The sequence below is a fragment of the Peromyscus maniculatus genome, chromosome 9 (assembly GCF_049852395.1).
Source record: "Peromyscus maniculatus bairdii isolate BWxNUB_F1_BW_parent chromosome 9, HU_Pman_BW_mat_3.1, whole genome shotgun sequence".
Lineage (NCBI taxonomy): Eukaryota > Metazoa > Chordata > Mammalia > Rodentia > Cricetidae > Peromyscus > Peromyscus maniculatus.
In genome coordinates this window covers 54,210,367-54,226,247 of record NC_134860.1, presented here as the reverse complement: position 1 = coordinate 54,226,247, position 15,881 = coordinate 54,210,367, and the positions used below count along the sequence as shown (strand labels likewise).

General features: G+C 44.6%; 1 protein-coding gene across 5 annotated transcripts in view; it reads right to left on the bottom strand.

Annotated features, from left to right (window-relative positions):
• The window catches only part of Parp4 (poly(ADP-ribose) polymerase family member 4), a 119,116-nt gene that overhangs the window by 50,840 nt on the left and 52,395 nt on the right, over nucleotides 1-15,881 (bottom strand). For all 5 annotated transcript variants that reach the window (XM_076545056.1, XM_076545060.1, XM_076545059.1 and 2 more), the window contains exons 13-17: nucleotides 11,692-11,875; nucleotides 11,209-11,365; nucleotides 4,540-4,664; nucleotides 3,569-3,700; nucleotides 1,402-1,488 (exon numbers count right to left, since the gene is read on the bottom strand). In XM_076545056.1, coding sequence (XP_076401171.1) covers nucleotides 1,402-1,488; nucleotides 3,569-3,700; nucleotides 4,540-4,664; nucleotides 11,209-11,365; nucleotides 11,692-11,875 — 685 coding nt within the window. The remainder of the gene's footprint in view (nucleotides 1-1,401; nucleotides 1,489-3,568; nucleotides 3,701-4,539; nucleotides 4,665-11,208; nucleotides 11,366-11,691; nucleotides 11,876-15,881) is intronic.

Here is a 15,881-nt window from a genome sequence, read left to right as displayed (position 1 = left end):
GCTGATGCGGGCTCTGTTCAGGGACGGTTCTCTTTTGTGCATTAGCCAGAACTGGTCACGCACTGTTAGTAAAGAGTTCTTCCTTACTCACCTCTAAGTGCTGGAGTGATTGCTCACTGGGAAGGCATGTCAATTCTGTAACAGTATGTGCCCAGTTCTAGATATAACTTTTTTTCCTGATATCTAAGGAGCTCATCTCAACATCCCTAAGTACACTTGCCATTCTATCTCTATAGTAAAAATTTAACACATCTGGATTAGAAGAGTAAAAGATGAATGTAGGATTAGGTGTTAGTACTATTTTGTTTGTTTTTAAACTTATTGAGTCTGTGTATGCATAATGTATGTATGTGTGGCATTAAGTGTGTGAGTATGGATGGGCATGAACTGTGTGTGACTGTGGGCATGTGTGTGCTATGGTGTGGATATATGAGCACTGCCTTCCATAGATGCATGTGGAGGCCAGATGACAGGTGGCAGAGGAAATCCATTTTCTCACGCTACCAGAGGGTTCTGGGGATCCACTCAGGGTGTCAAGCCTGCACAGCGGACACTTCTACCTGCTACTTCACCAGCCCTAAATGACTGCTTTTGACATTAAGTACATCTACCTGTAGGAAAGAGCTGAAACAATGAAGGGGAATTATTAAAGAATTCACAGTGCCGATGCTTAAAGTGTATGAATGGGGGCCAGAAATGGGTTGGTATGATGGTAAAGGCACTAGCCAGCCACCAAGCTGACGACCTGAGTTCAGTTTCCTGGACCTACATGGTAGAAAGAGAGAACTAACTCCAGAAAACTGTCCTTCGAGTTCTGCATGCTGCGTTGTGAATGTGTGTGCATGCATAATGAATAAATACATGTAAAAAAAATAAAGCAATTTATCCCTTAGATGTGCATTAACCTTCAGTGTGTTCTTTCCTCAACCAAACATGAAATTTCTAAAAGCTCTTACACGAATGCCTTCTGGGTTATAACTTGGTGAAAATTGGACACATTGATAGGTGAGTTTAGTTCTGGCAACCCAGTGCCCAGTGGCAGTACCAGCTCTTCCTGTTCCTACAGCACGGAGTTCATCTCCCCCTTTGTTTGGACAACTCACGGGGCTGGCTTGGCCTCCTTTACCTCTAAGGGATTTTTGTTAGTGCGTTTGAGACAAGGTCTTGCTAGGTAGCTCTGCACAGCCTAGAGCTCACTATGTAGACCAGGTGGGCCTGGAACTTGTAGCAATTCTCCTGCCTCTGCCTCTCGAGTGCTGAGATTATGGTGTGTGGCACCATGTGTGGCATTTACAAGAGATCTTACAAGCCCAGAGTACTGTAAATGATCTTGGTTCCGATTATGGATTCCTATTTCAAATAATTTCCCATAATATGCCAGCTACTGGATGAATAATGTACCGGAGCGTCCTGGTCCATCAAGTAAGCACCGTGGCCTTGGCTGATAGCCTCTCTGTATTCCTGCTGGGCTTCTTCCTTCTCCTTTATCTGGAAAAGACAATTATTATGATGATTTTGTTTGTTTTGATTTTTTTTCAGACAAAGTCTCACTCTGTATTAGACTAGCCTGTAATTTACCACGTACCCCAGACTGGCCTTGAACTTGCAACAATTGCCAGGTGATGGTGGCACACGCCTTTAATTCCAGGCACAGCCAGGCAGATCTCTGTGAGTTCAAGGCCAGCCTGGTCTACAGAGTGAGATCCAGGACAGGCACCAAAATTATAGAGAAACCCTGTCTCAAGGGAAAAAAAAAAAGGAACTTGCAACAAATCCTCCTGCCTCTGCTGAGGTCACAGGTGTGAAGTGCCAAGCCCAACTTTGGGAAAGACTTTTGAAATGTTTATTATAAGATGTGGTGGTATTTTATTTGTGCTGAAATGTGATTTTTTTTTTTTTTTTTGGTTTTTCGAGACAGGGTTTCTCTGCGTAGCTTTGCGCCTTTCCTGGAGCTCACTTGGTAGCCCAGGCTGGCCTCAAACTCACAGAGATCCGCCTGCCTCTGCCTCCCGAGTGCTGGGATTAAAGGCGTGCGCCACCACCGCCTGGCTGAAATGTGATATTTTATTTGTATGTTAAGAAATAAAGTTTGCCTGGAGATCAGAGGTCATAGCCATAAACAGAAGTCAGGTGGTGGTAGCACATGCCCTTAATCCGATCACATGGCAGGCAGAGTCTCTGTGTTTTCAAGGACACAGTCAAGTGTGGTGACACACGCCTTTAATCCCAGTACCAACCATAGAGACCTGGAGGTCTGTATAGACAGGCAGTGATGAGGAAGTGATGTGGCTGGGCTTAGAGCCAATGAGAAGGCAGAACAGGAAGGCAATAAAGGTGCAGGTTAGACAGGAAGAGGTTCTCTTGGGAAGCTACAGCAGCGACGTGGTGAGCTAAGGTTAGTTGACGGTTATTGCTCTGATGTCTACGGCTTGTACTTCTGTATTTGGCTCTGTGCTTCTTATTTAATAAGACTGTTTAGAAATCGACTACAATAGGAAGAGTGGCTTCAGACTTTAATATGGAAAATGACACCAATGTTTATTGAAGCCTAGACAAACTAGGAAACCAAGTCTCGGATGAATGGAAACTTACACAAACAGATCGCCAAAAGTGAACTGCCTAATAAGAGCCTGGGATAGACTAAAAAAAAAAGTCCAACTAAAGTGAACCCTCTCTAAGTTAGGACCAAATTCCAGTCAGTAGTTGAAAATTAAAGTTTGGCACTTTGGTCAGACACAACAAAAAGGTGTATTTGCTTACCTTTTTAATGTAGTGATTTTCCAACTGTGCCTGCTTTCCACTGTGTTGTCCGGCTGCCTCTAACTCACTGTGTTAGCGAGACTTCTCTCAGCCCCTGTCACAGCCTCCTGGGGGCCGGGACAGCCTATGTGACTGTGTCCTCCTCTGTCTGTGTGTCCTCCTCTGTCTGTGTGTCCTCCTCTGTCTGTGTGTCCTCCTCTGTCTGTGTGTGTGTCCTCCTCTGTCACTGTGTCCTCCTCTGTCTGTCACTGTGTCCTCCTGTCTGTCTGTGTGTCCTCCTCTGTCACTGTGTCCTCCTCTGTCTGTCACTGTGTCCTCCTCAGTCTCTCAGACTTTGGACACTGAAATAATTCCCTCTGTGGCCAGCAGGTGGCTGGGTGGAAGAGGCCTGTGTCACAAGCAGAATGATGGGAATTTCGTCCCTGGGACCCACATGTGGAAGAAATGGCCAGGCAGGGTGACACACGCCTTTAATCGACCCCTGCATGTGTCCTCTGACCTCCACACAGGCTGTGGCATGTGTGCATGCGTGCATGCGTGCATGTGTGCATGTGCGCACGGACAAATAAAAACACAATAATTCTTTTTTAAAAAAGAAAGACAAAAAGGAATTAGCTTTCTTTGTTTAAATTACCTAAACAAAGACTTTGTAAGAGAATGGCGTTGGTTAGGGAGGGACAGTGGAGGCTGCCTGGATGAGGCCACTCTTCAAAGAGTGTTTTTAGTTTTAATTTCCCAACCTTACAGCCATGGGTACTCAGATGATGGAGATTTGGGAACATGGGGACTCTGTGCTTTCTCTTCTTACCTCTCCTACTATGTGCTTCCCGTTGATGAATGCCTCGAAGCCACACACGGCTGCCTTGTCATCCAAAGGAAAGATATATTTTGCCTCAATAGGCACGTGACTTTGATTTGTGTATGTCTGAAAAACAACGACCTGAAAGAGGAAGGGGAAAAAATTCTGCATAATTGATAAAATCGCATGGAACATTTGCAAGAACAGCTAATGAAAATAATTATTACACACTTATTTCCTCAAATTTTTTTGTTTTGTTTTGCTTTTTTCAGATAGGGTCACATGCAGCCCAGACTGGTCATGAACTTGAACCTGAAGTTGACTTGGAACTCAGGTCCCTCCTGCCTTCCTTCACTTCCCAAGTGCTAGGATTACAGGTGTGGACCACTGACCGCAGTTCAAATCCCTTAAATTTGCAACATGCCCTCCAAATTCACAAGCCTAGTTTCTGGGGTCCATGTTTCCTACCACCACAAGGGACTGTTCATGTCACATGACCCAGGACACCAGCTGCATATTTAGGTAGTTATATACACCTGACCAGAGGAGAAGTCAAAAAGCCCCTCTCATGGTAAGAATTTTGCTACCTCCCAAGTGTCATGAGGCTGGGGACGTCTGGAATACAGACATTCCTGGCCCTATGATGGGGCCATGCCCAATAAGTCCATAAGAAGCTAAAAATGTAAGTGGAAAATGTGTTTCATGAGTAGATTTTAGAATAATATACAATTGGTCTTCTGTATCTGCGGATGCCAATTCCATGATGGAATCAACCAACTATAGATAGAAAATTAGGAAAAAAAACAAAAACATGTGTTTGTATTAAATACTTAATTTAAAAAAATTTCCCTTCCATTATTCCTTAAACAAGTGACACATGTATTTCAATGTATTTCATTTAGTTCATGTAACTGCAACCAAATTCTCATTTATGACTTACATTCATTTAATTACCTGTCATAAAACCACAAAAAGCATACCTGGGCTACAAAGTCTATTATTCTTCCTTTGATGTGAACACTTTCAAGAGGGACAGAATTTGCAGATGCGTCCTGAAGGCCAGCTTTGACGCTGGTGAGGGGCTTGATGTCTGGTAACTGGAAATCTGCAACTCACAAACACATCAGCTTTAAAACGGCCACGTCTCTGTTGGTATCACCTTCATCCCTATTACCTACTCCATTGTTTAGATATTATAGCCAGGAAAAGATGGAAAAATAGTATTATACTCACAGCATTCTGTGAGTTTTTTGTTTAAAGTAAGATCTCCCTATGGAGCTAGCCTAGTCTGCTCTCCAACAGAAAAGCTGCCTGCCTTGGCCTTACAGGTGCTGGGATGACAGGTGTGTGCTGCCACATCCAGCTGTTCCTTTCTTTTTTTTTTTTTTTTTTTTTTTTTTGGTTTTTCGAGACAGGGTTTCTCTGTGTAGCTTTGCGCCTTTCCTGGAGCTCACTTGGTAGCCCAGGCTGGCCTCGAACTCACAGAGATCCGCCTGCCTCTGCCTCCCATGTGCTGGGATTAAAGGCGTGCGCCACCACCGCCCGGCCTAGCTGTTCCTTTCTTATTTGTTTGTCTTTTTGCTTTTGGGCTGGCAGTGCTCAGGCTTGGACCCAGGCTTCATGCAGACGAAGCAAGCTCTCTACTAAATGAGCGACACTCAAAGTCACTGTAGTTTTTAACACTTGGTTATGAAATTAAACCCAGGGAGGAAAGAACTCTCAAATACATTTCTCCTTTTTTATTTCATTAAAGAAGTATTTGATTGGGCTGGTGAGCTAGCTTATTGAGTAAAGGCATGTGCTCTCAAGCTTGACAACTTGAGTTTGATCCCCAGGGCTCATGTGGGAAGGGAAGAACTATTTACCATGGATTGTCTCCTGATCTCCACATGTGTGCATGTGCCTGCACACATGCCCATTCTCTCTCTCTCTCTCTCTCTCTCTCTCTCTCTCTCTCTCTCTCTCTCTCTCTCTCACACACACACACACACACACACACATACACACACACAAATACTTTTTTAAGTATTTAATATTTATTTGTGTTGGAGACCAAAGTAGGACCTAAATCTTTCTTCTTTCCAAAAACCAACTCTTTGCTTCATTGATTCTTTGTATTTTCTTGTTTTCTGTCTGCTTCTATTTTTAAATTATTTAAATTTTATATTTTATATATATAGGTGTTTTGCCTGCATGTATGTCTATGTACCAAGTGTATGCCTGATGCCCGCAGAGGCCAGAAGAGGGTGTAGGATCCCCTGAAACTGGAGTTACAGATGGTTGTGAGCTGCCATGTGGATGCTGGGAAGTGAACCCAGACCCTCTGGAGGAGCAGCCAGTCCTCTCAAGCACTAAGCCATCTCTCTATCCCTCTGATGAATAGTTCTCTTCCACTGTGATAAGATAGAAAACACGGAATCCTTTAATTTTTCTGATATTTGTAATGATAGACAAACTAACCAGAAGACAGAAAAACTCAAATTAATAAAAATTAGTAATGAAGGAGAGTCATTAAGACAGTTACTAATCAAATTCAAAGCCACTATGATATACCTTAAAAAATTCATGCCACTAAATTTGAAAAACCTAAAAAGAAATGGATGAATTTCTAGGTGTATATAATCTACCAAGCTTTTAAGAACATTTTCATCTTTGTGTATGGGTGTTTTGCCTGTATCTGTGTCTGTACACTATGAGTGTTCCTGGCCTGCGGAGGCCAGAGAGAGCATTGTATTCTCTAGGACTGGAGTTCCAGACAGTTGCGAGCTGCCACGTGGGTGCTGAGAACAGAACTGGGTTAAGAATAGCTGGTGTTCTTAACCCCTGAACCATCTCTCCAGCTCCTGATTGACCAAATTTAAACCAAGATTAGCTATATAATTTAAGCAGATCCATAAGAGGTAAAAAATGATGCAGCAATTAAATATCTCATTACTTAAAAAGCTCAGGCCCAGATGTATCCCCTGCTGAGTTTACCAGACCTTTAAAGAAAAACAAATAGCCATACTTCTCAAACTACTCTATAAAACAGGAGAGGGAAAACACTTCCAAACCCCTATGGACTGTGTATCCTGTTACCAGAGCCACACAACGACAACAAAGAAAACTGTATACCAATCTCCCCAATGGACACGGCCACACACACAAAAAAAATCCTAACAAAATATTTGCAGGGATGATCCAACATATGTAAATCAACAAGCGTAATCACGTAAATGGCCTCAAGAACAGAAAGCACACTGTCATCTGGACAGATACAGAAAAGGCATTCACCAGCACCCAACCCCTTTTTGATGATAAAAGTCCATGGGAAACTCAGAATAGAAGGAGCATATCACAACATAATAAAGGCTATATACACCAAATCTACAGTAACAGTATGTTAACTAGGCAAAAGCTCAAAGCATTTCCACTGAAATCAAGAACGAGACAGGAAGTTTCCACTCTCTCCACTCTTACTCGGTGCAGGGCTGGGAGTCACACCCAGAGTATCAGGTGAGAGAAGCAAGAAAAGGGATGCAATGGGAAAGAGAAGAGTCAGCGTACCCTTACGGCAGACACTATGATTCTCTATAAAAACCCCAAATCCCCACCAGAAAATCCTTAGAACTGGTAAAACACGCTGAACAAAGAGGCAGGATTAAAAATTAAAATAGAAAAATCTGTAGCTTTTGTATATGCCAATAACAGCATGTTGAGAAAGAAACTGGGGGAAACCATCCCATTTCTAACAGCTTCAAAACCCACCACCATCCTGGAATAAACCTAAGGAAGTGAGAGACCACTACAACAAAAACTTTAAGACACTTAGCGGGGGCTGCAGACAGGACTCAGTAATTAAGAGCACTTCCTGCTCTTCTGAAGAGTCCCAGCACTCACATGGGGGCTCAAAACAACTGCTTCTAACTCCAGCTCCAGGGGAGTCTATGTCCTCTTCTGGCCTCTGCGGACACCTATACACATTAGCAGGGACCTTGAACATGGAGGATATTCTGATCCTCCTGTCTCTCCGCCTGTGTGGTAGCCCACAAAAGCTTCCTAGTGAGATCTGAGCTTGCTTAGGGCTGCATTAGGGGATGTCTAGGCCACATGCATGGTCACCAGGTGTCTGGGATGGTCTGCACTTGGCTGTGCTGGGGGAGGGTGTGTCTTTTGCTCCACCCCTTGGCATTCCTTTAAAAGCCCTTTAATAGAGACAGAAGGGGCTGGTGGGTTTTGACCCAGGCCCTCCCGAGCTGTCCTGTGTTTCTGTCTGTCTCTCTCCTCTGTATTTCTATCTACATACTTCTCACTTCTCCCTCCTCAAGAGTGCCCTGCGGGGGGAAAAGAGGGAGCTGGTCTCCCTCACGCCTGCTGAGATTACATGCATTCTCAAACATTAGTTTTTCTATTTCTGCCTTTTAAAACTTGAGGCTTTGAAGCATCATCTTGAAGTCTAGAATTGTATATTATTTGAAAGACTTATATTTAAACACACACATAGATACAGAGGTCTTGAGACGGTCTCTGTAAGCATAGCAGAAATTCAAACTTAGCTACGTGTATTCCCTGATTAGCATTTGAATTGGTCAGTCACTATCATTCATTTTGCCAAAATGGCTTTTGGAGCAAAATGAAACTAGAGTTTTCAGTCCAAGAAAGTCTAAATCAAACTACTATAGCATACTGAAAAATTATGGGCTGGTATACATCTTGAATTCCAGAATTTGGGAGGCAGAGCCTGAAGGATCTCTACGAGTTCCAGGCTAACCTGGTTTACTTAATGAGGTCCAGGTCAGCCAGGGATACATAGTGAGACCCTGTTGTCAAAGCAAACAAATAAAAAATTAATATCCTTTATTAACTGACACAAAAATACAGATATGGCTATTTATCTATAAATAGGCAATGTCTTGTTAGTTCGTTTAATGACTGCTAGTGAAAAATTTAGCAGTATCTCCTTCAACAGATCTGAATGCATACATTTCCAATTAAAAAATGATTTGGATAGTGTGGTGGTTTGAAAGAAAATGACCCCCAAAGGAGTGGCACTATTAGGAGGTGTGGCTTTGTTGGATTAGATGTGACTCATTGGAAGAAGTGTGTCCCTGTGGGGGTGGGCTTTGAGGTCTCCTTTGCTCAAGCTACACTCAGTATGGCACACAGTTCACTTCCTGTTGCTTGTGGATCAAGATGTAGAACTCTCAGCTCCTTCTCCAGCACCATGTCTGCCTGCATGCCACCATGTTTCCCGCCATGTGATAATGGACCAAACCTCTGAAACTGTAAGCCAGCCCCAATTAAATGTTTTCCTTTATAAGAGTTGCTGTGGTCATGGTGTCCCTTCACAGCAATAGAAACCCTAAGACAGATGGTATAGACCTGTCATCCAAACTATTCATGAGACTGAGGGAAGAGAAATGAAAAGTTCAGAGCCTGTGTAGGCTACAGAGTGAGTGCATGGGCAGCCTAGGCAACCTGAAAAAACCCTGTGTCAAAAATAAATAAAAGTAAAAAGGGCTGGGCTGTAACTCAGTAACAGAGCACTTACTTGGCTAGCATGTATGAGGCTCTTTGCTCAATCCTTAGCACAGGAAAGAAATAAAGGGAAAAAAGGACAAATGAAAAAGCCCTGGGATGTGGGGCTCAGTGGTGGAGGGCTTGTTCAGCATGTCCAAGCCTCTGGATCAGTCCCTAGCATCGCAACGGACACACACACTAACAAACCCAAACAAACTTGGTTGTCAATAGAAGTGCTAGCTTTGGGGGAGGGGTATTGTCGGGGGTCTTGCTATGTAGTCGTGGCAAGCCTCAAACTTGTAGCATGCATCCTCCCTAAGCTCCCAGGTGCTGGGATTATAAGCATGTACCATCATGGCTGGCTTCTAACATGTTTTCACTGTTTTATTAGGTGATGTTATAAGAGGGCCATGGTCTTCCAGGAGATTTGTGTTTTCTGCTCTTTGACCTAAGTGTGCATTACAATTTGTGGGCCCCTTTCTCTTTTCTCATTCATCCTTATTGCAGCATTTAACAAGAACATGTGCTTATGCCCATCTGAGAGGTCAAGTGTCCAAGAAAATGCCACTTGCTAAGTGGGAGTCACAGTCAACGCAAGCTTCCTGACTGTATAGTCACATCTGCTAATTCTACCCCCCTTTACTATAGTACTCTGACCTCATTATATGGATGCCATGGCTTGGATATTGTAGCACAAATCTTAAAGGGTCTTATTAATATAAACAAACCCAGAGCCAGGTATTGGGGTGAATGCTGGAAGATCAGAGAAGCAGAACAAGCCACAGCTTCCTCAGCCTTGCCAATTCCTCAGCTGATCCTGTTTCCTCAGACTGAAAGCCTCTGAGTCCTCATCTCAGCCCAACTGCTGCTAAAAGCCTGAAAGCTTAACCAGCTTTAGTTCCTCGTCCTCACACCTTATATACCTTTCTGCTCCTGCCATCACTCCCTGGAATTAAAGGCTCTTGTTACCACGCCTGGCTGTTTCCAGTGTGGCCTTGAACTCACAGAGATCTAGACGGATCTCTGCCTCTGGAATGCTAGGATTAAAGGCATGTGTGCCACCATTTTCTGGCCTCTATATCTAATGGCTGTTCTGTTCTCTGACCCCAGATAAGTTTATTAGGGTGCACAATATTTTGGGGAACACAATATCACCACAGGATATAGTTCATCTCCTAAAGGTTCATGTGTTAGAAGCTTAGTCCCCAGGGTGTGATGTTTGGGGGTGGACGGAACCTTTACAAAGTAGGACCCGGTGGGAGTTTGCTGTTGGTCTCCTTCCTACTCTGGCTGACTGTCTCATGAGGTGATCTCTCCCCCTTGCCCATGTTTCTGCTGTGAGACCCTCTGCCTTGATGTCCACATCAGAGCCAAGCTGATGGCAGCACCAGGCCCCTGAACCTCTAAAACTGCAAGCCAGACAAGCCCTTCCTGTTCTGGTTTGTTTTGAGACAGAGGCTTGCTATGTATGCAGTCTAAGAGGGCCTGGAACTCAAGCCACTCCTGCCTACTGAGTCCAATCCCCAGGGCCTACAGGTGAAAAGAGGAAAATCCTTGCAAGTTGTTCTCGACCTCTACACCTGCATCCACACGGACACACACACACACACACACACACACACACACACACACATACAAACACACACACACACACACACACATAAGCAAATATTACAAACTTTTTTCTTTATAACACATCTAGTATTTTGCTCTAGCAACAACAGAACAGAGACCCTTAAAATGAATTGCATTATTAGGTCACCCCCAAGAGCAAGGCAACTTAGGCACGCCAGCGACAGGGCAGGGGTTTGAGATCACGTGATCTTTCTGAAGCATCTTGGTTTTTATATGTTCAAGAAAAAAGATACAACGAAAAAAAGGAGGTCATAGATGCTGCTTACCAAAAATGAATATAACTGTTTTTGAAAAAAAAAAAATTTTTTTTTTTTGGTTTTTGGAGACAGGGTTTCTCTGTGTAGCTTTGCACCTTTCCTGGAACTCACTTGGTAGCCCAGGCTGGCCTTGAACTCACAGATATCTGCCTGGCTCTGCCTCCCGAGTGCTGGGGTTAAAGGTGTGCGCCACCACCGCCCGGCAAAAAATCCACTTTATATTATCTCATAAAAGAGAGCTCAAGGAACTTGTCTTACCTTCAACCTTTGAAACATTTGAAGGCTCAGCTCTGGGTTCCTCTAACTCAGTATTTTCATGAGGATGGAAGTCCTTTACTTGATCTCCAGGAATGCAAAATTTAACAATGTATTTCATTTTAACTTGATTAGTTTTATAAACAACAAATTCGTCATCCTAGAGCAAATGGGAATCGATAAGAGGTAAATAAGCGCAGAGAAGAGCAGCCAGTGTTCCCAGAGAAGCAGAAACTCCTATTTGTTAATTTAGCAAGGACTGGATTTGGGTGGTGGCTGGCTGGGCATGACTTACATGGAAACATATTTGATAAAAATAGAAGCAACCCTCTGGGGCTGGTCTTTGCACATTTGGGGCCCGTTTTGTCTGTTTTGGCTTTTTTGTTTGTTTGCTTGTTTGCCCGACTGATTTGTTTTTAAGTGCTAGGCAAGGGCTTGGCTACTGACCCATTATCCTGGGTCTGCGTGTCTCCTGAAATAAAATACCTCAAAGTCTGTAGGGACAGATGCCATTTCCGAAACTCCGTGCACACTGTCATAGCCTGGTGGTGCCTCAGTTAAAGAAAAGTCCTTCTTGAATACGTCCATACACTTCCCCAGGGCAACGTCACAGATAACCAGGAGTCTGGAGCCATCCGTCTCTCCCGAGTGTGAGTACTTAATGCTTGTACTGCATGAAGAAGGAAATAAAGCACAGGTTATAACGGCTACGGCCAGCCTCACTTCATTGTATGAGAAACACAGGTTATAACGGCTACGGCCAGCCTCACTGCATTGTACAGGAAACACGGGTTGGCCGTCTGAAATCCAAAACTGTGAATGAAAATCTGAAATGACTTTGAAATTGAAAACTCTGAGCACTGGTGTGACACCACAGTTGGAACATTCTACCCCTAACCTTGTGATGGTTGCAATCCGAGGGACGGCACACTAAACATACTGTATAAAAATCACTAGCAGGTAGCCAGGTGGTGGCAGTGCACGCCTTTAATCCCAGCACTCAGGAGGCAGAGGCAGGCGGATCTCTGTGAGTTCAAGGCCAGCCTGGTCTACAGAGCGAGTTCCAAGACAGCTAGTGCTGTTATACAAAGAAACCTTGTCTGAAAACAAACAAACAAACAAACAAACAAAAACAACAAAAAATCACCAGCAGGCTACATTTATCAGGTGTAGAAATATAAATGAATTTCACATTTGGATTTGGGTGTTCCCAAAGATATCTATCTCATCATGCATATACAAATAATCATTTCAAATCTGAAACAACATCTAATTCCACAGACAAGGGATACTCAAGCCTGAATTGTCGAAAGGTCTAGGGAGAACCTTCCAAAGTGAACCACCGTTGCAGCATCTCAAAGACACAAGCTAGAACGTCACTCTGGAAAGTTGGGCAGGTGCACACCTATAGCCCAACACTTGGGAGATTTAGGCAGGAGGACCAGGAGTTACAGCTGGCCTAGGTTACATCGGAAAACCGTGTTGAAGAAGAGAAGGAAGAGAAGAGAAGACAAAGAGGAAGAAGAGGAGCTGTTCATTATGTACTTATTTAAGAACTTTAGTGTGGGACACATCTGTAATTCTTGTTCTTAGAAAGCTGAGGCAGGAGGATCACTGCAAGTTCCAGGCTAGCCTAGTATACATTGTGAGTTCCCAGACAGCCTGGGCTAGACCCCCATGAGACTCTCTCTCAAAAGAATAAAACAAACAAAATCTTGGGTTGAAGTATGATAGCGTCCTTCTTTATGGCAGTTAAAGCTCTTTGTTCTTAGGGACTCAATCTGTGTCAGCTCCTAAAAATATCCATGCTGTGCTGAGAGGAATGCCAGAGGAATGAAGGAAAAGAAAAACCTTTTTTAATGAAAATAGCCAGTTTACTTTACCACCTCCCCAGCGCCCCTTTTTTGGTTTTTTGAGACAGGGTTCCTCTGTGTAGCCCTGGCTATCCTGGAACTCACTCTGTAGACCAGGTTGACCTCAAACTCACAGAGATCCTCCCTGACTCTGCCTCCCAAGTGCTGGGATGAAAGGCATGTGCAACCACTGCCCGGCCACAATCCCATTTTAAAGAACAGATCAGAAATGTGTGAGAGAGTGGTAAATCAAAGCCACAGCCAGTTTGTTTTCTTTTTTCTTTCTTTTTTTTTAAATTCTTCTCTCATACATTCCAACCTGACTACAACTTTCCCTTCCTTCACTCCTCCCAGTCCCCCAAACACCTCCCTTCTCCTCCACATCCACTTCTCCTCCACTTCCCTTCAGAAAGGGCAGGCCTCTAGGGGATATCAACCTAACACAGTGTAACAAGTTGCAATAAGACTAGGCACAGACCCTCATATCAAGGCTGGGTGAGGCTACCCAGTAGGAGGAAAAGGGTCCCAAGAGCAGACAAAAGAGTCAGAGACACCCCCACCCCCACTGTTAGGAGGTACACACACACACACACACACACACACACACACACACACACACACACCACACACACGACCCAACAAGCTACACAACCATAACATATACGCAGAAGATCTAGTATGTCACCAGACATGCTGATGGTCTCTTCAGTCTCTGTAAAACCCTGTGAGCCCTGCTTAGTTGATTCTGTGGGCCGTGTTCTCATGGTGTCCTCGACCCCTCTGGGTCCTACAATCCTTCTTCCCTCTCAAAGAAAGACCATTTTGTTAGTTAAGAAAGCTGTATTGAAAAAAAGAAAAGAAAGCTGTATTGAACTTGCTGCACTAAAGCTCACGAAGATTGTTAAATATTAAGCAAGTAAGCGCTGGCCAAAGGAAAGAGAGGCATCCTGTTCTCATAACCTCTGAGTCTACGTGGAGAGTGACATTTCCTTGTGACAACCAGATCAGAGATTGGGACTCAGCAGCTCCCCCCCCCCCCCCCCCCCCCCGCCTCTTTAAGACAGGGTCTTGTTGTAGCTTAGACTGGTCATGAATTCACTCCAGGGCTAGGGCTAACCATTAACTCTGGATCCTCTTGTCTCCGCCTTCCTTGTTTGAGGATTATGGGAATGTATTACCATGCCTGAGGGGCCTGCTCTTTTTTTCCCAGAGAAGGGGGGAGTCTCACAGCTACCACACTAGCACCCTCCCAACTGTTTTGCCTGCATGTGTGTCTGTAAACTACATGGGTGCCTAGTGCCCATAGAGGCTGGACAGACATACATGCAGGCAAAACACTCATACACGTGAAAAAATAACAAATATTTTTAAAGATTAAAAAACAAGACAAAACAGGATAGGGCTGTAACTAGTTGGTAGAGTGCTTGGTTAACACGTGAGGCCTTGGTGTTCATCTCCAGTACCTGACAAACCGTGTGTGTGTGTGTGTGTGTGTGTGTGTGTGTGTGTGTGTGTGTGTGTGTGTGATGGCTGGACACCTGGGCCACGGCATGACTGTGGAGGTCAGAGGACAATTTTGTGGAGTCTCTTCTCACTTTCCACCTTTATATGGATTCTGGGAATTGAACTCGGGTTGCCAAGCACGTGCTCTAAGAGCCTTGACTGGCTTGATGGCCCCGATACCATGTATTCTAAAGAATAACAAGGAGCTGTGGGTGGTGGCACAACACCTTTAGTCCCAGCCCTTGGGAGGCAGAGGCAGGCAGATCCCTGTGAGTTTGAGGCCAGTCTGATCTATGTAGCAAGTCATAGCCAGCAAGGGCTACACAGGGAGACTCCATCTCAAGAAAAATTAAGTAACAAGGAGACAGAGTCCACTAGATGGAGAGTGGGAGAAAGTAGTGGTCAGCAAAAGCAAGCATGGCTGGCGTGATATTTGAATGAGATGTCCCCCCAGTGAACACCTGGTCCCCAGGTGACAGCACTGTTTCCCAAGACTCAGCAGTGAGTGGACTTACTGGAGGAAGAGTGTGCTGGGGCTGGTTTTGAAGTTTCAAAGCCTCACAAGGCATTTTCAGCGCGCTCTCTTTTGTGTTCAGGATGTGAGGCCTTGGCTTCCGGCTCCTGAAGTCAAGTCTCCACCATCACAGACTCTAACTCCCAGGAACCACCGGCCCAGACAAACTCTTCCTTCTATGGGTCATCTTGTGGTGTCTTACCGCAGTAACAGAGAAGTCACACACACCACTGGCCTGCAAAGGCCTGCTCCCTCATGTGTCCTACTTAAGTTCCATGTCCTGAGGCAAGAGCCCCCTGGTGGCCTTAAGGTCCCCACCTGTGATATGGGGGCAGAGGAGGTGAGGGGTGCTGGAGAAGATCCAGCCAGGAAATATATGTAAAAGCTGAGGTGGGCTGGCAAGATGGTTCAGTGGGTAAGGGGGCCTGCTACCAAGCCGGATGACCCGAGGTGGATCCCGGGGACCTACTTGGAGGAAGGGAAGAACTGACTGGAGGCCGAGTTCACCTCTGACCTCCACAAATACACTGTGGAATGCCCATGTCTCCCCCCACCCACATACACATGTCCACACACTAAATAAATAGATAAGAGTAACAGCAACAAAAACAAAAAATTTAAAAGGTCCAGGGGAAAAGAAAAACACTAAGAAGATTTCAAACACAATTTCTAAAACGTTCACCATAGAAGCCATGCTTTTACAGGATGTTGAGGAAACTGACCGCTTTCAATGATGTGTTAATGGGTGAGAGACTCCCTCACTGAAGGGAGAGAAGGAAGTTTGCAGGGAGGCCTCAGTGGTGGGG